The sequence below is a fragment of the Dendrobates tinctorius genome, unplaced genomic scaffold (genome assembly GCF_039654945.1).
Source record: "Dendrobates tinctorius isolate UK_male_01 unplaced genomic scaffold, ASM3965494v1 ptg000086l, whole genome shotgun sequence".
Taxonomy (NCBI): Eukaryota; Metazoa; Chordata; class Amphibia; order Anura; family Dendrobatidae; genus Dendrobates; species Dendrobates tinctorius.
In genome coordinates, this window is record NW_027361754.1 from 1,908,233 (window position 1) to 1,936,111 (window position 27,879).

Sequence of the window (27,879 nt, forward strand, 5' to 3'; positions counted from 1 at the left end):
GCCCAGAAGTGGCAGGCCAAGAAAAATATCAGAAAGGCAGAGAAGAAGAATGGTGAGAACAGTCAAGGACAATCCACAGACCACCTCCAAAGACCTGCAGCATCATCTTGCTGCAGATGGTGTCACTGTGCATCGGTCAACAATACAGCGCACTTTGCACAAGGAGAAGCTGTATGGGAGAGTGATGTGAAAGAAGCCGTTTCTGCAAGCACGCCACAAACAGAGTCGCCTGAGGTATGCAAAAGCACATTTGGACAAGCCAGTTACATTTTGGAAGAAGGTCCTGTGGACTGATGAAACAAAGATTGAGTTGTTTGGTCTTACAAAAAGGCGTTATGCATGGAGGCTAAAAATCACAGCATTCCAAGAAAAACACTTGCTACCCACAGTAAAATTTGGTGGAGGTTCCATCATGCTTTGGGGCTGTGTGGCCAATGCCGGCACTGAGAATCTTGTTAAAGTTGAGGGTCGCATGGATTCAACTCAGTATCAGCAGATTCTTGACAATAATGTGCAAGAATCAGTGACGAAGTTGAAGTTACGCAGGGGAAGGATATTTCAGCAAGACAATGATCCAAAACACCGCTCCAAATCTACTCAGGCATTCATGCAGAGGAACAATTACAATGTTCTGGAATGGCCATCCCAGTCCCCAGACCTGAATATCATTGAACATCTGTGGGATGATTTGAAGCGGGCTGTCCATGCTCGGCGACCATCAAACTTAACTGAACTGGAATTGTTTTGTAAACAGGAATGGTCACAAATACCTTCATCCAGGATCCAGGAACTCATTAATAGCTACAGGAAGCGACTAGAGGCTGTTATTTTTGCAAAAGGAGGATCTAAGAAATATTGATGTCACTTTTATGTTGAGGTGCCCATACTTTTGCACTGGTCAAATTTTGTTAAAATGCAGATTGCACGTTTTCTGTTAGTACAATAAACCTCATTTGAATCCAGAAATATAACTGAGTCCATCAGTTATTAGATATATGAAACTGAAATAGCTGTTGCAAAAAACAAAATTGTTATAAAGAAAAAAGGTTAACATTAATAGGGGTGCCCAAACTTTAACATATGACTGTATACAATCTACTGAGATGTCTATCTAAGGCTATGTGCACACGTAGTTTTCGGTGGTGCGGATTTTTCCGCGCGGATTTTGGAAAAACCACAGGTCAAAAAGACCTGCGGTTTAGGCTGTGGTTTCACACCTCTAGAATGGAGATGTGAAACCGCAATGGATTCCGCACAAACAATTGACATGCTGCGGATTGTAACCCGCAGCAAATCCGCATGGAAAAATCTGCACCATGTGCACAGCGTTTTTGGTTTTACCATTGGAAACAATGGTACTGTACAACGAGGCAGAATCCGCACCGTGTGCACATACCCTTATGCTATCCTGTGCAATACTGCTGAGCCGTGTATCTAATCCTATCCTGTGCGATACTGCTGAGCCGTGTATCTAATCCTATCCTGTGCAATACTGCTGAGCCGTGTATCTAATCCTATCCTGTGAGATACTGCTGAGCCGTGTATCTAATCCTATCCTGTGCAATACTGCTGAGCCGTGTATCTAATCCTGCCCTGTGCGATACTTTGTGCTGAGCGATGTATCTAATCCTATCCTGTGAGATACTGCTGAGCCGTGTATCTAATCCTATCCTGTGCGATACTGCTGAGCCATGTATCTAATCCTGTCCTGTGCGATACTTTGTGCTGAGCCATGTATCTAATCCTATCCTGTGCAATACTGCTGAACCGTGTATCTTATCCTATCCTGTGCAATACTGCGGAGCCATGTATCTAATCCTATCCTGTGCAATACTGCTGAGCCGTGTATCTAATACTAGCCTGTGCGATACTGCTGAGCCGTATCTAATCCTATCCTGTGCAATACTGCTGAGCCGTGTATCTAATCCTATCCTGTGAGATACTGCTGAGCCGTGTATCTAATCCTATCCTGTGTGATACTGATGAGCCGTGTATCTAATCCTGTCCTGTGCGATACTTTGTGCTGAGCCATGTATCTAATCCTGTCCTGTGCGATACTGCTGAGCCATGTATCTAATGCTATCCTGTGCAATACTGCTGAGCGGTGTATCTAATCCTATCCTGTGAGATACTGCTGAGCCGTGTATCTAATCCTATCCTGTGTGATACTGCTGAGCCGTGTATCTAATCCTGTCCTGTGCGATACTTTGTGCTGAGCCATGTATCTAATCCTGTCCTGTGCGATACTGCTGAGCCATGTATCTAATGCTATCCTGTGCGATACTGCTGAGCCGTGTATCTAATCCTGTCATGTGCGATACTTTGTGCTGAGCCATGTATCTAATCCTATCCTTTCCGATACTGCTGAGCCATGTATCTAATCCTATCCTGTGCGATACTGCTGAGCCGTGTATCTAATCTTGTCCTGTGCGATACTTTGTGCTGAGCCATGTATCTAATCCTATTCTGTGCGATACTGCTGAGCCATGTATCTAATTCTGTCCTGTGCGATACTGTGTGCTGAGCCATGCATCTAATATCCTGTGTGACACTGACTGCTGAGCTCTGTAGCTAATCCTATCCTGTGTGATACTGTCCTATCCTGTGTGATACCATCTGCTGAGCCATATATCTAATCCTATCCTGTATGATACTGTTTGCTGAGCCGTGTATCTAATCCTATCCTGTGTGATACTGTCTGCTGAGCCGTGTATCTAATCCTACCCTGTGTGATACCATCTGCTGAGCTTTATATAATCCTACCGTGTGATACCATCTGCTCAGCCGTGTATCTAATCCTATACTGTGTGATACTGTCTGCTGAGCCGTGTATCTAATCCTACCCTGTGTGATACCATCTGCTGAGCCATGTATCTAATCCTATCCTGTGTGATGCTGACTGCTGAGCTGTGTATCTAATCCTCTCCTGTGTGATACTGACTGCTGAGCCGTGTATCTAATCCTACCCTGTGTGATACTGACTGCTGAGCCGTGTATCTAATCATATCCTGTGTGATACTGTCTGCTGAGCCGTGTATCTAATCCTATCCTTTGCGATACGGTCTGCGTGTCCCACAGAGCACTACATTCCCCATTATTACTACATGGAGGATGATGAGAGTAGGGATCGCTCACTTTTACAATCTATTGATCTGCGGCTCTTCAGTTGCTATTGTGACACTACAACTCCCAGCAGTTCTCTCAAGTCGCTATCTGCCTCCATGACCAGCACGGCATCAGGTACTGGAGACGAAGACCACAACCAGAAGTGATCAAATGGCAGAGACGTCGAACCCCCACTACGTCCATAAAGCCCTTTATCACGGCGGCCTGTCCCTTTAAATGTAAGTGACAAGAGCATAATGTAACCGAGCCAGCAGCGCGCAGTCACAGAACCGGCGACGGATGGATTTCCAGAAACCGCCGCCACGGCCAGAAATAGATGTATAAAGTCCGATGAGAAAAGTTATAATCTCCAGGGGTCCCTGGCAGGATAATATGAAGCATGGGCATCGATACAAACAGCGCGGTACATGGCGGTCAGCAAATCTCGTGAGATGCTGATTGCTGGCGAGTGACATGGCGACGGACTTATGGCTCTGAACCTTTCTGTTTGGCAGCGAGTCCTGTAAACATTGAGTCCAGCAGAATGGAGATGGGCTATACCAGGGAGCCGGCCTGGCTCTGCGCGGGCACCATGACTGGCACAGCCCCCATCCGCACCAGGTTAGATGGGGTCACCCCAGAGGGGATGTTCATCTCCTTTCTGGGTGGCTGCGGCTCTACGCCGTTGGTCTTTTGCAGCGTGCCCCGGTTGGTTGGCACAGCCGTGCTGTAGTAGTTGCCATTGGTCGGCGCCATGTAGCTTGGCAATGACTGGCTGGACATGCTGGGCGTGGGGGTAGTAACTCTGCCGTTGACGTAAGGGGGTCTATAGCCGATGTTGCTCCCAGTAGCGGTGTTGATGGACGTGGTGTCAGAGGGCGATTTGGGTGGATACGGCTTGTGACCATGGTGGCTGCCCATTGAGGATAAGGTGCCGTTTTTGTATGCCAGACTGGAGTCATTGCCCTTAGGCCAGGGGAGAGTCTTCGGAGCTGGGGCGTCCTCCCTGCAAATAATAAAAGAGATGAGAACTGACGAATGTAACCTCATGTCTGCCAGGACCAGCGCCCCTCCTAGCCTCAGGTTGTGTCTGGTAATGCAGCTCAGCTGCATGGATGGGGCTCTGCTGCAATACCACACACAACATGTGGAGACAGAAGCAGCGCTGTTATTGAAAGAAAGTAGTCATGTTTTTCTAATCTTGCACATCACCTTTAAGAAAGTTACCTTAATGATAGCGACAGTGACGAGCGCTGACATCTGTAAGGTTATCGCAGTTCACAGAAAATGAATTGCAGTCACATTACTGATGTCACCGCTCATCACTACAGCCAGATTCTCATGCTACTCTCAGTGTGCACCGGCGGCCATGTTGAGTGGTTATTCATGTCACTTCTCATCACAGCCTCCAGATGTAGCAGAGTCGGGGATCGTCATGGGACGTCCATATTATGGATTACAGCGGACCCTTTGGATTACTTTTTTATGGTATTAAATGGGTAAAAGAGAGTATCAGGGACGAGGGAGACTCCATTTTGGATTTATTAATCCAGGCCCAATATATTGTCCAGAGATCTTCCTCCACTCCTGAAGTGATCCCTACCTTTGGGAGAAGTACACAAATCCCCAAAAGAACAGAACTTTTGCCAAATGGCCAGAGGATTATAGGCCACGTGTTAATAAAGGCGAGGAGGGGCAGAGCTTGGACTCCCTGATGTCTTTTGTGCAAGGCAGCCAATATCAAAGGAAGCGCTAGACACTTGGGCACTGACACCAAGAGATGAATTATGAGAGTACCGTGCATCTCAGGGGTAAGCCCAATATACCATCAGAAGCCTGGGAGCCCTCTGCATGAACCCCTGCATCTCATCTTTCTCTAGCGGTCCCGGATACTGAGCTCTCGAGACTGGCACTCCAGAACCACATAGCCGACCCAAGTTTGGACTCTCCATATCAGTCCAGCTCCAACGAACCGTGAAACATCATTCGTCCCGGTTGGACCTCCCGCTAGGAAGCTATGACCCATCCTAGATATTGTGAATTACTTCAGCTAGGAGATCAAGGCAGGAGAATTCAGTGTGTAACCCAGAGGGGTGGCAAATATGGGAGGGGGCGAGCTAGGGGTTAAAAGCTAGCTACACACCTTTAGCCTTTGTCATTGTTCTGCCATGGAAGCCACGTCACGTCACGTGTGGAGATGGACCAGAAACTAAGTAGGTGTCTGTGGATACGAGAGCTTCCCATTATCCACAAGTGATAAGAAACAGTAACGTGACACATACAGCTAACTGCAATCCCCAACCTGTACCCTACTTTTATCTGTACTTCTGGCTGTAATCTCTGTATATTCTTCTGTATATATTTGTAGCATCAAGTGCGCCTTTCGGCAATTAAAATATCAATTTTGGGCTGCTTTTTTATCTCGAAACCCGATTTCCCACGTCAGTGAGTTCGGTTAGTACGGTATTTATATATGACCTGGGGTTGGTTTCTGACCCTATATAAGCTTGCTTACAGATCGGGCTTATATCTAACAAAGAGCGGGTGGCAGCGTACCGTTCTGGTGTTATTGGGGGATCCTGGCAGTGATGGACTGGAGGTTTATATACACTGCTCAAAAAAATAAAGGGGATAATCAAATAACACATCCCAGATCTAAATGAATTAAATATTCTCATTGAATACTTTGTTCTGTACAAAGTTGAATGTCCTATCAACATAATCACACAAAAATCATCAATGGAAATCAAATTTTGAACCAATGGAGGCCTGGATTTGGAGAGACCCCCAAAATGAAAGTGGAAACAAGTCAAAATGAAAATCAAAACAAGTCAAAAGTGGAAACAAGTCAAAATGATACTCAGTATTGTGTGTGGCCTCCATGTGTCTGTATGACCTCTCTACAAAGCCTAGGCATGCTCCTGATGAGGCTGCGGATGCTCTCCTGAGGGATCTCCTCCCAGACCTGGACTAAAGCATCCGTCAACTCCTGGACAGTCTGTGGTGCAACGTGACGGTGGATGGAGCAAGGCATGCTGTCCCAGATGTGCTCAATCGGATTCAGGTCTGGGGAATGGGCAGACCAGTGCTTAGCTTCAATGCCTTCATCTTGCAGGAACTGCTGACACACTCCAGCATATGGTCTTACAAGGGGTATGAGGATCTCATCTCGGTACCTAATGGCAGTCAAGCTACCTCAGACGAGTACATGGAGGGCTGTGTGGCCCACCAAAGAAAAGCCACCCCACACCACTACTGACCCACTGCCAAACCGGTCATGCTGAAGGATGTTGCAGGCAGCAGGTTCACACTCAGCACATGTGACAGACGTGACAGAGTCTGGAGACGCCGTGGAGAGCGATCTGCTGCCTGCACAATCCTTCAGCATGACTGGATTGGCAGTGGGTCAGTAATGGTGTGGGGCCTAAGGAGTCTCCTCAACTATATTGTCATATGCCGCAGAGGCTCCGCTCCTTCACTGACAAGCACGCAGACTGCCCTGAAGTAAACGCGGTACCTGGGAATAGTGACCGAGCGTGTGTTTCCTCCAGCACTCATCTCATAAGGTTGAAGGGGCTGAGTGTGTGTGTCCTCCAGCACTTGGCTTATTAGGTGGAGGTGACTGAGTGTTTGTGTCCTCTAGTACTCAGCTCATTAGGTGGAGGGGACTGAGCGTGTGTCCTCCAGAACTTGGCTCACTAGGTGGAAGGGACTGAGCGTGTTTTCTTCCAGTACTCAGCTCATTATGTGGAAGGGCTGAGCATGTGTGTCCTCCAGCACTTGGCTCATTAGGTGGAAGTGGCTGAGCGTGTGTATCCTCCAGTACTCATCTCATTAGGTTGAAGGGGCTGAGTGCGTGTGTCCTCCAGCACTTGGCTTATTAGGTGGAGGTGAACGAGCGTTTGTGTCCTCTAGTACTCAGCTCATTAGGTGGAGAGGACTGAGTGTATGTCCTCAAGCTCTCGGCTCATTAGGTGGAGAGGACTGTGCGTGTGTGTCCTCCAGCACTCGGCTCCTTAGGTGGAGGTGACTGAGCGTGTGTCCTCCAGTACTCAGCTCATTGGGTGGAGGTTTCTGAGCGTGTGTGTCCTCCAGCACTCGTCTCATTAGGTGGAGAGGACTGAGCATGTTTCCTCCAGAACTGGGCTTATTAGGTGGAGAGGACTGAGCGTGTATCCTCCAGTACTCAGCTCATTAGGTGGACGTGACTGAGCATGTGTGTCCTCCAGCATTTGTCTCATTAGGCGGAGGGGACTGAGCATGTTTCCTCCAGAACTTGGCTCATTAGGTGGAGGGGACTGAGCATGTGTGTCTTCCAGTACACAGCTCATTATGCGGAAGGGTTGAGCGTGTGTGTCCTCCAGCACTTGGCTCATTAGGTGGAGGGAACTGAGTGTGTGTATCCTCCAGTACTCAGCTTATTAGGTGGAAGGGGCTGAGTGTGTGAGTCTTCCATCACTGGGCTCATTAGGTGGGGGTGACTGATCATGTGTGTCCTCCAGCTCTCGACTCATTAGGTGGAGGAGACTGAGCGTGTGTGTCCTCCAGTACTCAGCTCATTAGGTGGAGGTGACTGAGTGTATGTGTCCTCCGGCACTCGGCTCATTAGGTGGAGGTGACTGAGCTTATGTGTCCTCCAGTACTCAACTCATTAGGTGGCGGTGACTTAGTGTGTGTATCCTCTAGCACTCGGCTCATTAGGTGGAGGTGACTGAGCATGTGTGTCCTCCAGTTCTCGGCTCATTAGATGGAAGTGACTGATTGTGTGAGTGTTCTCAAGCTCTCAGCTCATTAGGTGGAGGTAACTGAGCATGTGTGCCTTCCAGTAAGCTGAGGCTTCTTATATGGAGGTGACTGAGCATGTGTGTCCTCTAGTACTCAGCTCATTAGGTGGAGGTGACTGAGCGTGTGTGTCCTCCAGCACTCAGCTCATTAGGTAGAGGGGACTGAGCGTATGAGTCCTACAGTACTCAGCTCATTAGGTAGTCGGGACTGATCATGTGTGTCCTCCAGCACTTAGCTCATTAGGTGGAGGTGACTGAGAGTATGTTTCCTCCAGTACTCAGCTCATTAGGTGGAGGTGACTGAGCATGTGTGTCCTCCAGTACTCAGCTCATTAGGTGCAGGTGACTGAGCGCATGTGTCCTCCAGTACTTAGCTCATTAGATGGAAGTGACTGAGTGTGTGTGTTCTCCAGCTTTCGGCTCATTAGGTGGAGCTGACTGAGCATGTGTGTCCTCCAGTACTCAGCTCATTAGGAGGACATACACATTGCTATACACTGAACACCAGGTGGCGACATACTGTATCAATAATCATAGAACTCTGTAGGAAAATTGAGAATATGTCACTCCTACAATGAAGCTGAGATTTAATGACTGGCAGCTCCTTACTTTATGTCGTTCTCGGTTTCTTCTTGTACAGATCTCTTCCCTCGCCGGTACAGGTAAATCAATACAGTCACCAGGATCGCCAGGCAGCAGAGTCCAACTATCGAGCCCACAACTGCGCCCACAATTATTGCCGTCCTGGAAACTGCAGGTAACAACATTAATAGTAATGACCTGCATTATCATCTGAGACAACACAATTCTCCGGAGGCGATAATGGTTCCCTAAAGCCGCACTTACTAGACTTCACCTCCATAGTGATGCTGCACTCGGACACTCCGGCCGTGTTTCGAGACGTGCACACATACATCCCGGTGTTGTCTGCTGTGAGATTGGTCAAAGTTAATGTTCCCTTCACAGCGTCTGCAAACACAGACATCATATATTAGATAACAACACTACAAAAATCACATCATGGGAACGCTCAGAGCAGAGCAGAGTATTTTAGCAGAGATACTGAGAGAGACACTAATGTACAGAACATATCTAAATGTTATAGGACCAGCTATATTATATGAGGAGCAGAATGAAAACAAGATCCTCTCAGCAGCACAAAGTATTTCAGGAAATATAAGTGACATCTAAGCTGTAATTACATTATGATAATGACATTAAGCTTTATGTGAATTTCTAATATGCTACAAGATCTCTGCTTGCTGTCAGTGAATTAAAAAATGATTAACGATCAATATATCTTATTAGGTCAGGAGAGTGAAAACTAGAACGAATGGAAATTATACAAAACTATGACTTCTCACAGCTGAGGTTTTGTTCAACTTGCTTCAGTCTGTTTCTACAAAATCCTCTCAACTAAACACATCAGAAGAGCAAATCTTTTTCCTGTCCCACTAGTTCCCACAATGTATCAGTGCAGGTAACACATCTGACACGGGTTTACCGCGACAGAGAGGAGCAAGAAGCCAGCACCATCTGATTTCTCCTACTTCTGCACTGATTAGAAGCACGTCACCTTCATATTAAACAGTGCAGGTTTCTTACAGCAGTGCAAGGGTTAATCTACTTCCATTAATAGCTCCTGGAAGCTTTCCTGCTTGGTGATCTCGGCTGTTCTGTGTTGGCCACTCTCCTCTCCTACATATACTGGCCTCTAGCAAACAGGCATTACCAGAGTTAGCTTTATACTGCATGGTTCAGGAGTTGGAGGAGTTTTGTTGTTTGAGGAGGCGTTTTGTGCATTTATCTAAATAATGTTGATTAGTTTTGGTTGTGTGCAAATCCTCATCTTCTACTACTTTGGTTTTTCCCATCCTTCCCTCCCCGGTGCATCCCTCTGTTGTTTGTGTGAGTATATTTGTATGATTGGTATTTTCCTTTATCCCTGTACGTATTCCCTTGTAAGTCTGGTTGGTGTATTACAGTACACTACTACTCCCCTCTTCCCTGGGTGGGGGAAGGGGAAAGACTAAAGGCAGATTCAGGAGCTCAGCAAGGCACGTCACCCCGACGTCTTCACCATTAAAAGTAGTCAGAGGAGCAGGGTTAGATAAGGCACCCCCTAGCGATAGGGAAAGGGAAGGAGCCCTTTGATACCTGACAACAAAGTCGAGACATCTCAATCTGGATCTCAGCTTGTTCTGCTCATAGATCGGTCTAGACTGGATAAATTGAAATCAATACTCAACTGTGAGATTTTAGGATAAGGTGACTTCTTACACTTTGATTTTTAAAATGAATTTGGTGACAGAAAGCAGAGATGTTGAAAATGTTAAGGAATACAATCACAAAATGTATTAGAATGTTGCAGAACTTTCCATGACATTATACAGACATCCCTGCACTGCTCCTTCTGATCTCTGGGCTTCTGTTCTTCTTGGATGCAGAAAACCTCACTCTTTGCTTAAGGCCAGGGTCACACTTGCGAGAAACTCGCACGAGTCTCGCGTCTCATTACCCGGCAATGCCGCCAGCACTCGGGACCGGAGTGTGCGGCTACATGTATTTCTATGAGCTGAACGCTCCGGTCCAAGTGCCGGCAGCAGTGCCAGGTATTGAGACGCGAGACTCGTGCGAGTTTCTCGCAAGTGTTACCCCGGCTTAATAGTTATAACACACACCCACCCTTTCATAATCCTCCTTCAGTCCCTCAATATCTCATAAAACCGACTGTGCTGAAAGATACAAAGGTCAATAAGTCACTGATCACTGACGATAATTACACAGTCAAGGAGGGAGCCATAACAAGACCAGGAAAGAATCATGACTATGCTAAGGAAACCAGGGGAGAAAACATTTAACTAAAGCTTCTGTATAAATGAAACAGTCATTGATTCTCTAAGAAACCTTATGTTCCAGTTCCTCCCCATTTTCAAGCTGTACAGTAAGATACAATTCATATGTATATAACAAACTGAGTTTACCATGAACAGGAGGAAAGTAAACCACATTGATCTCTGCCTTCTTTATCCAGGTGTACAGGGGTACAGGGTGTCCAGAAGAAGACTTGCAGCTGAGGGTAACATTGGCACTGATATAGGGATCTCCATGTAGCTCACATGTGGGTTTAGAAGGAGGCACTAAATAGAATAAAATGTCTACAATTAATTCCTACTGTCATTATTTATACTACACATCTTGTTCTTTAAAAGGTGGGGAAGAAAATAATAAAATGCAGCCTGCAGTACTGACAAAAGACCACTAGATGGAAGGAGAAGACAATCCAAGAGGTGGCGCCATAGATGGGAAGTTTTGCCATGTTTGTAAATATTTGGCTTCTCCTCTATCAGATGAAAACATGAAGATCTGGTTCCTTCTGATTATTGTCAGTCCTACATCACAATAAATGTCCTAAATATTACAAGACGGTAATAGAATTAGGGACCTTATTTCATGACACTACATTTTCTGCTTGAATAATAATTTAATAGAGGAGGTGACTGTGGTCGGTAATTTTATGGGGAAGGTGACTGTGGATGGTAAAGCATGGGCGGACATACTGCATGTGCAGCCTGTGCGGCTACATCGGGGCCCAGAGGTGGAGGGGGGCCCCTGCAGGGTGGCTAATAATAAGGGCAGGGAGCATGTGCAGTGGGCAGGGAGCGATCCCTGCTGCTCCGCTGCCTACAAGAGAAAATAGCAGCGGAGCGGAGCTGCAACGATCTGTCCTGCTTCCTGCCCGCGCTTCCTCTCACACAGACAGCAGCGCCGCTGGATGACGTCATCATTCAGCGGCCGGCTGTGCCAGGGAGAGGAAAGCGATGGTGATGCTGCGGCAGAGCGTGTGGAGAGGTGAGAGGTGCTCTGTGTGTGTGTGTGTGTGTGTGTGTGTGTGTGTGTGTGTGTGCATGCGTATGGCTGCGGGGGAATATGCAGAGAGGTGAATGGTGCTGTGTGTGTGTAGGTGGGGGAGAGGGCAATGACGGGGCTGATGGGGAGAAGGCAATTATGGGGTGATGAAGAGGGAAATGATGGGGATGGTGGGGAAGGAGGAAATGATGGAAGTGGTGGAATGGGCAAGGATGGGTATGGTGGGGGAGGAGGAAATGATGGATGTGGTGGAAAGGGCAATAACGGGGATGGAGGGGGAGGAGGAAATGATGGAGGTGGTGGAATGGGCAATGATGGGGGTGGTGGGGTGTTATTATTATTTATTTATATAGCACCATTGATTTCATGGTGCTGTACATGAGAAGGGGTTACATTCAAATTACAGATATTACTTACAGTAAACAAACTAACAATGACAGACTGATACAGAGGGGAGAGGACCCTGCCCTTTCGGGCTTACATGCTACAGGATGGTGGGGAAGGAACCAGTAGGTTGGTGGGTTGCAGCAGTTCTGGTGTTGGTTGAGGTGATATCTCCAGTAGTGGTGAGGAGGTAGTGGGGTCATTGCAGGCTGTAGGCTTTCTTGAAGAGGTGGGTTTTCAGGTTCCGTAGAAGGCGATGATGGAGGTGGCGGAGAAGGCAATGATGGTGCTAGTGGAAAAGACAATGATGGGAGTGGTGGGGAAGGAGGCTGTGATGGAGATGGTGGAAAGGGCAATGATGGGGTGGGGGAGAATGTAATGATGGTGGTGGTGGAAAGGACAATGATGGTGGTGGTGGAAATAGCAACAATGGGGGTGGTGGAGAGGAGGAAATGATGGAGGTGGTGGAATGGACAATGATGGGAGTGGTGGGGGAAAAGACAATGATGGGGGTGGTGGGGGAAGAGGAAATGATGGAGGTGGTGGAATGAGCAATGATATGGGGTGGTGGGGGAGAAAGCAATGATGGAGGTGGTGAAGAGGGCAATGATGGGGTGGGGGAGAGGATATTAAAGGGATGTGGGGGCAGGAGGACAATGAGGGGTGTCGGGGATAGGGATGGGAGGAAGGGGGACTTATAATGGACATAGAAACAGGGGGAGGTGGAGGAAGACATTATTATTGCTTATTATGTCTAACACAGTCCCTTAGTATATAGTGTACTCACTAATTCTGTATAACACCATCCTTAGTTACATAGTTTCCTCTTTTGTTATGTCTCTTATTAAGTACCATCTTCTCTAGTTATATATAATGCTATCCCTTATTATATAGCTTCCTCTGCTGTTATGTACAGTACTGTCTCTTACATAGTGTATTCTTGTTAATTCTGTTATTACAGCGCCCTCTTTTATTACATAGTCCCCTCTCTTTTTAGATATAAAGTGACTGCTGATCGAGGAGCCGGTGACCAGACGACCAGCTTTCCCATGCTCCATCAGCCATCATTGTATTATACAGATAACAAGACAGGACGGTATGTAATAAAAAACAGGGCTCTATATAATCCAATATGTAAGGGATGGTACTGTACATAACAAGAGAGGGCACTGTATAACAAGGGACTGCAATATACATAATAAAGGAGACTATATAATATATATACATGTATGTATACTGCTCAAAAAAATAAAGGGAACACAAACAGCCTGTTGCAAATGGAATGAATAGTGTCCCCTTCATTTTTTTGAGCAGTATATATATATACTAGCTGAAGAGCCCAGCGTTGCCTGAGCGTAGTAACCAACTGTGGTTAGTTATAACAAATTATAATGATTGCACATAAAAACATTTCACATCATATATTCAATACTACAGATTTGCAACACAAATTAACTAAACGATTACCCAAGTATTGATAGTATTTTATTTTCAACTCATTCAAGAGCCTTTTGATAAACAACATGTGTATCTGTGTATCTAACCCTATCCTGTGTGATAATGTCTGCTGAGCTGTGTACCTAATCCTCTCCTGTGATACTTTCTGCTGAGCTGTGTACCTAATCCTATCCTGTGTGATACTGACTGCTGAGCAGTGTATCTAATCCTATCCTGTGTGATACTGTCTCCTGAGCCATGCATCTAATACTATTCTGTGTGATACTGTGTGCTGAGCTGTGTATCTAATCCTATTCTGTGTGATACTGTGTGCTGAGCTGTGTATCTATTCCTATCCTGTGTGATACTGACTGCTGAGCTGTGTATCTGATCCTATCCTGTCTGATGCTGACTGCTGAGCCGTGTATCTAATCCTATCCTGTGTGATACTGACTGCTGAGCTGTGTATCTAATCCTATCCTGTCTGATACTGACTGCTGAGCTGTGTATCTAATCCTATCCTGTGTGATACTGACTGCTGAGCTGTGTATCTAATCCTATCCTGTGCGATACTGACTGCTGAGCCGTGTATCTAATCATATCCTGTCTGATACTGACTGCTGAGCTGTGTATCTAATCCTATCCTGTGTGATACTGGGCTCCCCCTGAGGTCTGTGTCAGAGGCTTGTCTGTGTTGGCACAGTAATAAATTGTGTTATTTCCAGCTTTACAAAAGGACGATAACACCATAGAAATGATAAGAATAATAAGCAAAATTTTTGGTGAATTGGAACGCGCGGGGTTAAAATTTTGCCCCACAACATAGCCAATGACGCTCTCTGGGTCCAGCCGTGTGACTGTGCAAAATTTTGTGGCTGTAGCTGTGACGGTGCAGATGCCAATCCCGGACATACACACATACATACACACACACATTGAGCTTTATATATTAGAATATATATATGTATGTATATATATATATATATATATATATACACACACACACATACACAGTGCCTTGCAAAAGTATTCAGCCCCCCTGGAACTTTTCAACCTTTTCCCACATATCATGCTTCAAACATAAAGATGGCAAATGTAAAATTTTGGTGAAGAATCAACAACAAGTGGGACACAATTGTGAAGTCGAACAAAATTTATTGGTTATTTTAAATTTTTGTAGAAATTCAAAAGCTGAAAAGTGGGGTGTGCAATATTATTCGGCCCCTTTACTTTCAGTGCAGCAAACTCACTCCAGAAGTTCATTGTGGATCTCTGAATGATCCAATGTTGTCCTAAATGACTAATGATGATAAATATAATCCACCTGTGTGTAATCAAATCTCCGTATAAATGCACCTGCTCTGTGATAGTCTCAGGGTTCTGTTTGAAGCACAGAGAGCATCATGAAGACCAAGGAACACAACAGGCAGGTCCGTGACACTGTTGTGGAGAAGTGTAAAGACGAATTTGGATACAAAATGATTTCCAAAACTTTAAACATCCCAAGGAGCACTGTGCAAGCGATCATATTGAAATGGAAGGAGTATCATACCACTGCAAATCTACCAAGACCCGGCAGTCCCTCTAAACTTTCATCTCAAACAAGGGGAAGACTGAGCAGAGATGCAGCCAAGATGCCCATGATCACTCTGGATGAACTGCAGAGATCTACAGCTGAGGTGGGACAGTCTGTCCATAGGACAACAATCAGTCATACACTGCACAAATCTGGCCTTTATGGAAGAGTAGCAAAAAGAAAGCCATTTTTCAAAGATATCCATAAAAAGTGTTGTTTAAAGTTTGCAACAAGCCACATGGGAGACACACCAAACATGTGGAAGAAGGTGCTCTGGTCAGATGAAACCAAAATCAAACTTTTTGGCAACAATGCCAAACGATGTTTGGTGTAAAGGCAACACAGCAAATCACCCTGAACACACCATCCCCACTGTCAAACATGGTGGTGGCAGAATCATGGTTTGGGCCTGCTTTTCTTCAGCAGAGACAGGGAAGATGGTTAAAATTGATGGGAAGATGAATGGAGCCAAATACAGGACCATTCTTGAAGAAAACCTGTTGGAGTCTGCAAAAGACCTGAGACTGGGACGGAAATTTGTCTTCCAACAAGACAATGATCCCAAACATAAAGCAAAATCTACAATGGAATGGTTCACAAATAAATGTATCCAGGTGTTAGGCCGGGATCACACTAACCGACGCAAAATACGGTCAGTATTTTACATGCGTAATACGGATGACAGACCCCTAAACAGTGCTCCGTATGTCATCCGTAATCAAGGTGTGGTCGCGTATTTTGCGCATGAAAGCATCCATATGGCATCCATGTGGCGAGATTTTCTCGCAGGCTTGCAAAATGGACATATAATGGAGCCCTATGACAGGGTGTATAACAGAAACCAAAGAATAGATATAGACACACACATATATATATATATATATATATATATATATATATATATATATGCATTCTATGTGTCTATATCTATTCTTTCTTTCTTTATTAAACCTGTTAGTGTGAGTTTACTGTATAGCGCACTGAATTGCCGGCTTTGCTAAAAGACACCGGGTGCGTATTTCTCGCAAGTCACATGTGTGGTCCGTGTGTAATCCGTATTTTTTGCGCACCCATAGACTTGCATTGGCGTATTACGGCCGTAGTACGCTGACAATCGCAGCATGCTGCGATTGGCACGGACCGTAGAATACGGAGGAGAAATATACGGCTGGTGCGAGGGACCCCATAGAGAATCATTGGTCCGTGTCTAATGCGTGCTTTTAGCGCCTCTCACTCGCCCGTATTCCTCGCCAGTGTGACCCCGGCCTTGGAATGGCCAAGTCACAGTCCAGACCTGAATCCAATCGAGAATCCGTGGAAAGAGCTGAAAACTGCTGTTAACAAACGATCTCCATCCAACCTCACTGAGCTCGAGCTGTTTGCCAAGGAAGAATGGGCAAGAATTTCAGTCTCTCGATGTACAAAACTGATAGAGACATACCCCAAGTGACTTGCAGCTGTAATCGCAGCAAAAGGTGGCGCAACAAAGTATTAAGTTAAAGGGGCCGAATAATATTGCACTCCCCACTTTTCAGTTTTCGAATTTACGCAAAAATATAAAATAACCAATAAATTTTGTTCAACTTCACAATTGTGTCCCACTTGTTGCTGATTCTTCACCAAAAATTTACATTCGGTATCTTTATGTTTGAAGCATGATATGTGGGAAAAGGTTGAAAAGTTCCAGGGGGCCTAATACTTTTGCAAGGCACTAATATATATAAATATATATATATATATATGTGTGTGTGTATATATATATATATATATATATATATATATATATGTATATACTAGCTGAAGAGCCCGGCGCTGCCCGGGCATAGTAACTAACTGTGGTTAGTTATAGCAAATTATAATTATCCTCCATCCCATAGGCCCGTGCCCATATACCCATCATACATATCCTCCATCCCATAGTCGAGTGCCCATATACCCATCACACATCCTCCATCCCATAGTCCCATATATATATATATATATATATAGCTTTGTCGCCATAAAAAGAGGGGGCCCCCAGACACATTTCTTGCACAGGGGACTCAGTGTCAGTATCTGCCCCTGTGGTGATGTTATGAGGGAGTTGACTGTGGATGGTAATGTTATGGGAAGGTGACTGTGGATGGTAATGTTATGGGGGAGGTGACTGTGGATGGTAATATTATGGGGGAGGTGACTGTGGCTGGTTATGTTATGGGGGAGGTGACTGTGGATGGTAATGTTATGGGGGGAGGTGACTGTGGATGGTAATGTTATGGGGGGAGGTGACTGTGGATGGTAATGTTATGGGGGAGGTGACTGGATGGTAATGTTATGGGGGAAGTGACTGTGGCTGGTAATGTTATGGGGGAGGTGACTGTGGATGGTAATGTTATGGGGGGAGGTGACTGTGGCCGGTAATGTTATGGGGGAGGTGACTGTGGCCGGCAATGTTATGGGGGAGGTGACTGTGGATGTTAATGTTATGGGGGAGGTGACTGAGGTGAGTAATATTATGGGGGAGGTGACTGTGGATGGTAATGTTGTGGGGGCATTGAGGCAGGTAGTGTTATGGGGACACTGAGGCCAGTAATGTTATGGGGACACTGAGGACGGTAATCTTATGTAGGGCTTCACTGTCGAGTACAATTTAAGGTAGTGGGGATTTTGTAGTTTTAGGTGGAGTTGTATTTTTTCCTACTGCACAGTAAATTCTAAGAATAACCTTGGTTCCTGTGTTTTGTTCCTCCCTCGCAGGCTGCTCCCACCGCCGCCCCCGTGTATTAATCCATTTATTGCTGCATTGTCTGATGCTAATGATTTCTGCAGATCGTCCCTCCCTTCACACAATCACATCCTGAGCTACTCGAATTGTACACTAATAATAGCAGGACATTCCTGCACACTATCCCAACCCCACACAACCTCCCACACTCACCCAGGATGGACACATCAATCACCCCGATGTTACTGCTGCCCACATTCTGATCATTGAGCACATTCACATAGCAGCGATATTGTCCGGTGTCTGAGGCCTGAGTCTTATTAATGATGATCGAGATGTTCCTTGATGGCATCTTGTACACGAAATCTAACCGGCCCCTAAAACCCTCCGCAATGTCGGCCTTTCCATCCATGTACCTGAAGATCTGCAAATGTGAGAGAATAACATCAAGATGAGAGAATAGGAAACTATTATAGCATTATAGTAAATTTGTGTACACTACCGTTCAAAAGTTTGGGGTCACCCAGAAAATTGTGTTTTCCATGAAAACTCATACTTTTATTAATCAAATGAGTTGCCAAATGAATTTAATATCTAGTCCAGACATTGTAAGGTTTGAAAAAAAGATTATTTGAAATAATAATTTTCTCCTTCAAACTTTGCTTTCGTCAAAGAATGCTCCCGATGCAGCAATTACAGCATTGCAGACCTTTGGCATTCTAGCAGTTAGTTTGCTGAGGTAATCTGGAGAAATTTCTCCCCATGCTTCCAGAAGCCCCTCTCACAAGTTGGTTTGGCCTGATGGGCACTTTTTGCGCACCATACGGTCAAGCTGCTCCCACAACAGCTCAATGGAGTTGAGATCTGGTGACTGCGCTGGTCACTCCATTACAGATGGAATACCAGCTGCCTGCTTCTTCCCTAAATAGTTCTTGCATAATTTGGAGGTGTGCTTTGGGTCATTGTCCTGTTGTAGGATGAAGTTGGCTCCAATCAAGTGCTGTCCACAGGGTATGGCATGGTGTTGCCAAATGGAGTGATAGCCTTCCTTATTCAAAATCCCTTTTACCATGTACAAATCGCCCACTTTACCAGTAACAAAACAACCCCAGACCATCACATTACCTCCACCATGCTTGACAGATGGCGTTGGGCACTCTTCCAGTATCTTTTCAGTTGTTCTGCGTCTTGCAAATGTTCTGTGTGATCCAAACACCCCAAACTTGGATTCGTCTGTCCATAACACTTTTTCCCAATCTTCCTCTGTCCAATGTCTGTGTTCTTTTGTCCATATTAATCTTTTCCTTTTATTAGCCAATCTGAGATATGGCTTTTTCTCTGCCACTCTCCCTGAAGGCCAGTATCCCGGAGTTGCCTCTTCACTGCAGATGTTGACACTGGCGTTTTGCGTGTATTATTTAATGAAGCTGCCAGTTGAGGACCTGTGAGAAGTCGATTTCTCAAACTACAGACTCTAATGACTTGTCTTGTTGCTCAGTTGTGCAGCGGGGCCTCCCACTTCTCTTTCTACTCTGGTTAGAGCCTGTTTGTTCTCTCCTCTGAAGGGAATAGTACTCACTGTTGTAGGAAATCTTCAGTTTCTTGGCAACTTCTCATATGGAATAGCCTTCATTTCTAAGAACAAGAATAGACTGTCGAGTTTCACATGAAAGTTCTTTTTTTCTGGCCATTTTGAGGGGTTAATGGAACCAACAAATGCAATGCTCCAGATTATCAACTAGCTCAAAGGAAGGTCAGGTTTATAGCTTCTCTAATCAGCCAAACTGTTTTCAGCTGTGCCAACATACTTGCACAAGGGTTTTCAAGGATATTGTAACAATCCATTAGCCTTCTTACACAGTTAGCAAAAACAAAGTACCATAAGAACACTGGAGTGATGGTTGTTGGAAATGGGCCTCTATACACCTATGAAGATACTGCATTACAAACCAGACGTTTGCAGCTAGAATAGTCATTTACCACATTAACAATGTATAGAGGGTATTTCTGAATCATTAAATGTTAGCTTCATTGGAAAAAACTGCTTTTCTTTCAAAAATAAGGAAATTTCTAAGTGACCCTAAACTTTTGAACGGTAGTGTACATAGGAGCATTATTATAGTAGTTGTATTCCTGTACATAAGAGCAGTATTATAGTAGTTATATTCTTGTACATAGGGGCAGTATTATAGTAGTAATATTCTTGTACATAGGGGGCAGTATTATAGTAGTTATATTCTTGTACATAGGAGCAGTATTATAGAAGTTATATTCTTGTATATAGGGGCAGTATTATAGTAATTATATTCTTGTACATAGGGGCAGTATTATAGTAGTTATATTCTTGTACATAGGAGCAGTATTATAGTAGTTATATTATTGTACATAGGAGCAGTATTATAGCAAGTATATTCTTGTGTATATGGAGCAGTATCATAGTAGTTATATTCTTGTACATAGGGGAAAGTATTATAGTAGTTATTTACTTGTACATAGGGGCAGTATTACAGTAGTTATATTCTTGTACATAGGAGCAGTATGATTGTAGTTATATTCTTTTACATAGGGAGCAGTATTATATTATATTCTTGCACATAGGAAGCAGTATTATAGTAGTTATATTCTTATACATAGGGGCAGTATTATAGTAGTTATGTTCTTGTATATAGGGGCAGTATTATAGTAGTTATATTCTTTTACATATGAGCTGTATTATAGTAGTTATATTGTTGTACATAGGAGCAGTACTATAGTAGTTATATTCTTGTAAGCAGTGGAGTGTTCTCTTGCAGTATTATCTCCAGGATACTGTACCTGTGTTTGCTCCTCCTGCGCTCGCTGTATGAACCAGGTGATATAGGGCTTTTCATCTGAGCTGCTTGAATACCAGACTGGGAGGGTGACATTCTGACCTTGTATTACTGTCACTAATTTCTGCTCCACATGAACTTCCAGCAGCGCCAAGGAGACTTCTGTTTGTAGAGAGAGAATTATTTCTGTTACTGATCAGTGTGAACAAATAATTTACAGATGAGAAAAAAATAACTATAATGAGAAGAGTAACAGAAAACTAGGAAATCTTTAGTGTGGAGTATGTGGGGGTTAACATTGGGCACAGACTTTATGAACATTATGTAAATGCATTATTAATTCCTACTTATTAAATATATTTCTCCAGAAGTCTCTGATTTCTAATACACTGCTAAAAAAATAAAGGGAACACTTAAACAACAAAATATATCTCCAAGTAAATCAAACTTCTGTGAAAACAAAGTGTCCACTTAGGAAGCAACACTGATTGACAATCAATTTCACATGCTGTTGTCCAAATGGAATAGACAACAGAGGGAAATTATTGGCAAATATCAAGACACCCTCAATAAAGGAGTGGTTCTGCAGGTGGGGACCACAGACCACATCTCAGTACCAATGCTTTATGGCTGATGTTTTGGTCACTTTTGAATGTTGGTTGTGCTTTCACACTCGTGGTAGCAAGAGACGGACTATACAACCCGCACAAGTGGCTCAGGTAGTGCAGCTCATCCCAGATGGCACATGAATGCGAGCTGTGGCAAGAAGGTTTGCTGTGTCTGTCAGCGTAGTATCCAGAGGCTGGAGGCGCTACCAGGAGACAGGCCAGTACACCAGGAAACGTGGAGGGGGCCGTAAGAGGGCAACAACCCAGCTGCAGGACCGCTACCTCCGCCTTTGTGTAAGGAGGAACAGGAGGAGCACTGCCAGAGCCCTGCAAAATGACCTCCAGAAGGCCACATATGTGCATGTGTCTGCACAAACAGTTAGAAACCGACTCCATGAGGATGGTCTGAGAGGCCAACTTCCACAGATGGGGGTTGTGCTCACAGCCCAACACTGTGCAGGATGCTTGGCATTTACCATAGAACACTAGGATTGGCAAATTCGCCACTGACGCCCTGTGCTCTTCACAGATGAAAGCAGGTTCACACTGAGCACATGTGACAGACGTGACAGAGTCTGGAGACGCCGTGGAGAGCGATCTGCTGCTTGCAACATCCTTCAGCATGACCGATTTGGCAGTGGGTCAGTAATGGTGTGGGGTGGCATTTCTTTGGAGGGCCGCACAGTGTTGGGCTGTGTGTACAACCCCCATCTGTGGACGTCGGGTACTCAGACCATCCTCATAGAGTTGGTTTCTTCCACTCCATGTCTCCTGGTGTGCTGGCCTTTCTCCTGGTAGCGCCTCCAGCCTCTGGACACTACGCTGACAGACACAGCAAACCTTCTTGACACAGCTCACATTGATGTGCCATCCTGGATGAGCTGCACTACTTGAGCCACGTGTGTGGGTTGTAGAGTCTGTCTCATGCTACCACGAGTGTGAAAGCACAACCAACATTCAAAAGTGACCAAAACATCAGCCAGAAAGCATTGGTACTGAGATGTGGTCTGTGGTCCCCACCTGCAGAACCACTCCTTTATTGAGGGTGTCTTGATAATTGCCAATAATTTCCATCATGGAATAGACCATTTGCACAACAGCACGTGAAGTTGATTGTGAAACAGTGTTCCTTCTTAAGTGGACAGTTTGATTTCACAGAAGTTTTATTTACTTGGAGTTAAACAACAGACTATAAGTGTTCCCTTTATTTTTTTGAGCAGTGTATGATCAACCAAGTCTGTGCAGCATGGAGGGATAGTCTACTGTACGGCAACCAGTTCTGATCTTTTAGGTGCAGGCACTTACACAAGATTCCCATCGGACACACAATGTCCCACAGTGCAGTGAGCAGCAATCTGTCCTGACTATCAGATTTACCCTTATGACTTCATCAGACATATCCCACACATCCTGTTACCTGCCCATCACCGTACTAACAGTAAAACACTCGTCCCCATCACCTCCTGCCATGTAAGTAATGCAACTAGGAATCAATTATTAACCTAAATAGACTGATCTGAGGCAGGAATGACCAGAACGTGAACTATTTAACTATTACCGCTCCAGGGAAGAAAATAATATAATAAAGCCTGTCTATATATGAGATTATAGCATCACTGAGAATGCCTCCTATCCATCACCAGGGATCAGCGGTGACTTCACTGAGAATGCCTCCTATCCATCACTAGAGATCAGCGGTGACATCACTGAGAATGCCTCCTATCCATCACCAGAGATCAGCAGTGACATCACTGAAGAGGGCTGCCTATTGCTAGAGATCAGTGGTGACATCACTGAGAATGCCTCCTATCCATCACCAGAGATCAGCGGTGTCATCACTAAGAATGCCTCCTATCTATCACTAGAGATCAGCGGTGACATTACTAGAAATCAGCGGTGACATCACTGACAATGCCTCCTATCCATCACTAGAGATCAGCAGTGACATCACTGAGAATGTTACCTATCTATCACCAGGATCAGCGGTGACATCACTAGACTGAGATTGCGCCCTATCCATCACAAGAGATCAGCCGTAAGATCACTGAGAATGCCGCCTGTCCATCACTAGAGATCAGCGGTGACATCACTAGACATCAGCAGTGACATCACTGATAATGCCTCCTACCCATCACCAGAGATCAGGAGTGATATCAATGAGAATGCCAACTATCCATCACCAGAGATCAGCAGTGACATCACTGAGAATGCCACCTATCCATCACTAGACATCAGCGGTGACATCACTAGACATCAGCAGTGACATCACTGTCAATGCTTCCTATCCATCACCAGAGATCAGCAGTCACATCACTGAGAATACCTCCTATCCATCACCAGAGATCAGCAGTGACATCAATGAGAATGCCACCTATTCATCACTAGAGATCAGCGGTTACATCACTGAGAATGCCACCTATCCATCACCAGAGATCAGCTGTGACATCACTGAGAAAGCCGCCTATCCATCACCAGAGATCAGCGGTGACATCACTGAGAATGCCTCCTATCCATCACCAGAGATCAGCGGTGACATCACTGAGAATGCCGCCTATCCATCACCAGAGATCAGCGGTGACATCACTGAGAATGCCTCCTATCCATCACCAGAGATCAGCGGTGACATCACTGAGAATGCCACCTATCCATCACCAGAGATCAGCGGTGACATCACTGAGAATGCCGCCTATCCATCACCAGAGATCAGCTGTGACATCACTGAGAATGCCGCCTATCCATCACCAGAGATCAGCGGTGACATCACTGAGAATGCCTCCTATCCATCACCAGAGATCAGCGGTGACATCACTGAGAATGCCGCCTATCCATCACCAGAGATCAGCGGTGACATCACTGAGAATGCCTCCTATCCATCACCAGAGATCAGCGGTGACATCACTGAGAATGCCACCTATCCATCACCAGAGATCAGCGGTGACATCACTGAGAATGCCGCCTATCCATCACCAGAGATCAGCGGTGACATCACTGAGAATGCCGCCTATCCATCACCAGAGATCAGCGGTGACATCACTGAGAATGCCTCCTATCCATCACCAGAGATCAGCGGTGATGTCACTGAGCTGCTATTATTGAGGGATATGTAGCAGGATACATTCTTGGAGCTGAAGCTTTTGTGGAGTAAACCACAATATGAATGTCTGATGAGATCTTTTCTGGGGACACTGGAGACGTCTCCCCCCAATGTGGCCTGTAGCAAGTGGGAGGAAATAATAATTCTTATTAAGTCTTTTCACATCTCTAATTTGGGATTATGACAGTAGGAGAAAAGACAGGACTGTGAGCAGCGCACAGCCGCCAGCATTAAGACGCTCTGCTCCAAAAGTCCCATCAAGATGATTAAACAACCACCGAGGAAAGGAGCTTATTCTGCCTGGACGCACAGAAGAGGCTGCGGCGCTCGATTTACGGTATTTAACCTTCACCCCCCCATAGAGAGATGTATCCCACCCTGACCCACAATCAGGAAGTGCCCAGCATCAGGGTGGCAAACTTGATTTTTTTTTTCTGGACAGCTTCTAAAAAAATCACGGACTGCCAACATTTTTTACGGACACATTAGATGACCATATTAAATCATTAAGATTATAAGTGACATGAACACATCGGCTGCAGTCACTATGAACTGGAAAAGGGGTGATGACTGCAGACATAAAACCCTGTACAAGTCTTCCCAGCTGCAAAAAAAAATCACTGACACATCACATTTTTTTTAAAGACGTGAAGAAAGTGCCCTATTTTCGGGGGGCTGCCCACGAATTACTGGACGGTTGGCAATGGGCTTGGAATAAATACATTTTATCACTTTTTTGAGGGCTACAATTTGTATTCCATAGCCCAGTGGTCGGGACTGTGGCCCATACCTGCACTTTTTGATTTGTGCCGCTTTTCCCTTTTTTTTGGAATATAGAGGTGCTTCTCACAAATTTAGAATATCATCAAAAAGTGAATTTATTTCAGTTCTTCAATACAAAAAGTGAAACTCATATATTATATAGCGTTATTACAAACAGAGTGATCTATTTCACGTGTTTATTTCTGTAAATGTGGATGATTATGGCTTACAGCCAATGAAAACCCAAAAGGCACACACCAATTTCTCCGTGTTTTGTAAGCATGAGAATTTTTTTACATTTTTCCACGTGTTTTTTGTTACCTTTCTCCAGCTTTTTTTTTTTTTTACAGTTTTTTATTGTTGTTTTTCCTCTGTTTTTTTTCTTAAAATTGATTAACAAGTGAATACAACATTTGTATTCTTTTTAGGTAAAAACACTGAAAAAAATTCTCAGAAAGATGACCTGGCCTCTTTTTATCCTTTCATTGCCTTCTATTGTAGCGCAGAGCGTCTTCCTTGAAAACGCCTGAAGAACGGACATGTCACTTCTTTTAAAGGCTTGGCCTCATTGCAAGCCCAGAATGTAGACAGCAAGTCGTGTTTCCAATTAAACAAATAGGATGATTCTTTTCAGCGTTTCTAAGAGATTTCTCCAGTGTTTAGTTTCATAAATGAAGTCGTTTAAAAGAAAAAAAAAGCCAGAAAAAGATGCAGTGTGAACGCACCCATAGTTATGTGTCAGGGGCTTTATGGTGGTCAAGCATGGAAGCCTATGTCGTAATGCTCAATGCCAGATGTCAGCTGAAGTGGTGTAAAGCACGTCGTGTCACATGATGATTATCATTGTGATGATGGAATGACCAGAACTTATTTCTGCACCGAGCCCAACCTAAGTGATTGAGCACATACCTAAGAGTTCTGCTCCTGCAGGTGACTGCGCCCTTCACCGTGTATAACCAGGGTGTATTCCTAACTACGTCCCATATAGGGCCGTTCCAAGGTCCTTGAGATAAACATTAACTCTAGATGAGCCCTAGTCATATCTTGGCTCCGGCCACATACATGCGTCCATTTTATTCATATATAGGACAGGAGATAAGAGGCCGCCAGGCTCAGGTCATGCCGCTTATCATGAGTGAAGCGATAGGTGGGCATGCACAATATTTGTCACGCTATTTCCATATCTCAAATTTATGGTTCGAAGGCACCAAGTGGGCATCACTACTGTGTGGGGGGCTCTAAGACATTATTACTAGAAGGGGTCATGACTATTGTGCGGGGGCACTTAAGGGGCAATTATTACGGTCAGGGGTCATCATCACTGTGGGATAAATATCCAAAATTTGCTCAAAACAGAATCAGCGTAGGGTTTAACAATATAATTTACAAGTTGCTGAATGGCAAATAAACCCTATCTAAAGATTCTGAGATTTAAAAAATAACTTTTATTGACTAAACTATAATAATAAGTTGTGATTAACAATACATAGTCCACATTGATTAGTAATGTCCTGACTTACTGTATGAGCCATTGGGGGGGATATAATTCCTCATTTCACAATTCCAATTTCCACTGTCTGGTGGCTATTATTTTGGGGGCCAGTATTAATCAATTCTTCCCCTTTTGATACATTTTCTCTTGATAAGCGATCTCACATGGAGGTAGGTATTATTCAATCCCTCCCATTGCGATAATTGTAATGATCAGTTTCACTGGCTAATTAGCCTTGGGGGGGTGGGAGTATTGTTGAATGCTTCCCTATGTAAGGCCTATCAACAACAACGGGACATTGATTTGCTAATGTCAATGGAGTTTCAGGCTTGATGGCCATAGACCACTCTATGACATTTATCATCAATATGGCCTGACTGCTATAAAATTTAAACAGCAGCCTCCTCGACAAGTTTCGCCATTGCTGGCTTCTTCAGGGAAATCAGGCTGTGAAAAAGGTTTTTGTTCCCCATCAGATGCACACTGTTTAGTTACCAGTAATTCCAAATATATTTCTACATTTATGAATGGAGCCTACAATATTATGTAAAAGTATAATTGTGACTGAAGATCTGGATTAGGTTATTCCCATCTTCATATTTGGGCATTTTCAGCTAGTTTCAATCAAACGCTTTTTCAATTTACTGGTTGTTAAATTTTGCCGCTGTTCTTGAGATATTAAGAGTTGTGTTTACAGTTCGTTGCCTAAGAGTCCGACCACCGCTGCTGCTTAGCTTGGAAGTGCTTTGCTGTGTAGGTGACAATACAGTCCAGTGATCTTGACAGCATCAAAACAGTGATCTTGACAGCATCAAAACAGTGTTTACAGGCTGAATAGAAAAGAGCTTGTAAGCGCTGCACAAGCTCGCAAGACCATGAGCCGAAAACAAAAGTGTTCATATCTCAAGAGTCGCTGCAAATTTTAAAAAGCTGTAAATTGCCAATTATCCCATTTTTTCCTCATCGACTACAGCAAAGCTTTTGACTGTATTGATCACTGGAAACGTCGGAATACCATGAAGGATATTGGTGGGACGAATCACCTGATCAGCCTACCTAATTAGGAACCTTTATAACGACCAAGAAGCAACAGTCCGAACGGAGCAGGGCGACACGGCACGGTTCGGAGGAGAGCGAGGCGGCATACTGTCACCACCTTGTCTCTTGAGTTTATATGCAGAAGCTCTTCTCAGGACGGCTGGATTTGCCGAAAAAGAAGAAGGAATCAAAATTGCTGGACGAATCATCAAAAA

General features: G+C 44.6%; 1 protein-coding gene across 1 annotated transcript in view; it reads right to left on the bottom strand.

The window, feature by feature from the left end:
- Positions 1-3,300: 3,300 nt before the first annotated feature.
- Positions 3,301-27,879, bottom strand: part of ESAM (endothelial cell adhesion molecule) — a 71,473-nt gene continuing 46,894 nt past the window's right edge. The window contains 6 exon segments of the mRNA XM_073584878.1: positions 3,301-4,111; positions 8,499-8,640; positions 8,736-8,858; positions 10,874-11,029; positions 18,074-18,284; positions 20,675-20,832. Of these exon segments, the coding sequence (XP_073440979.1) occupies positions 3,661-4,111; positions 8,499-8,640; positions 8,736-8,858; positions 10,874-11,029; positions 18,074-18,284; positions 20,675-20,832 (1,241 nt within the window). The 3' untranslated portion in view covers positions 3,301-3,660.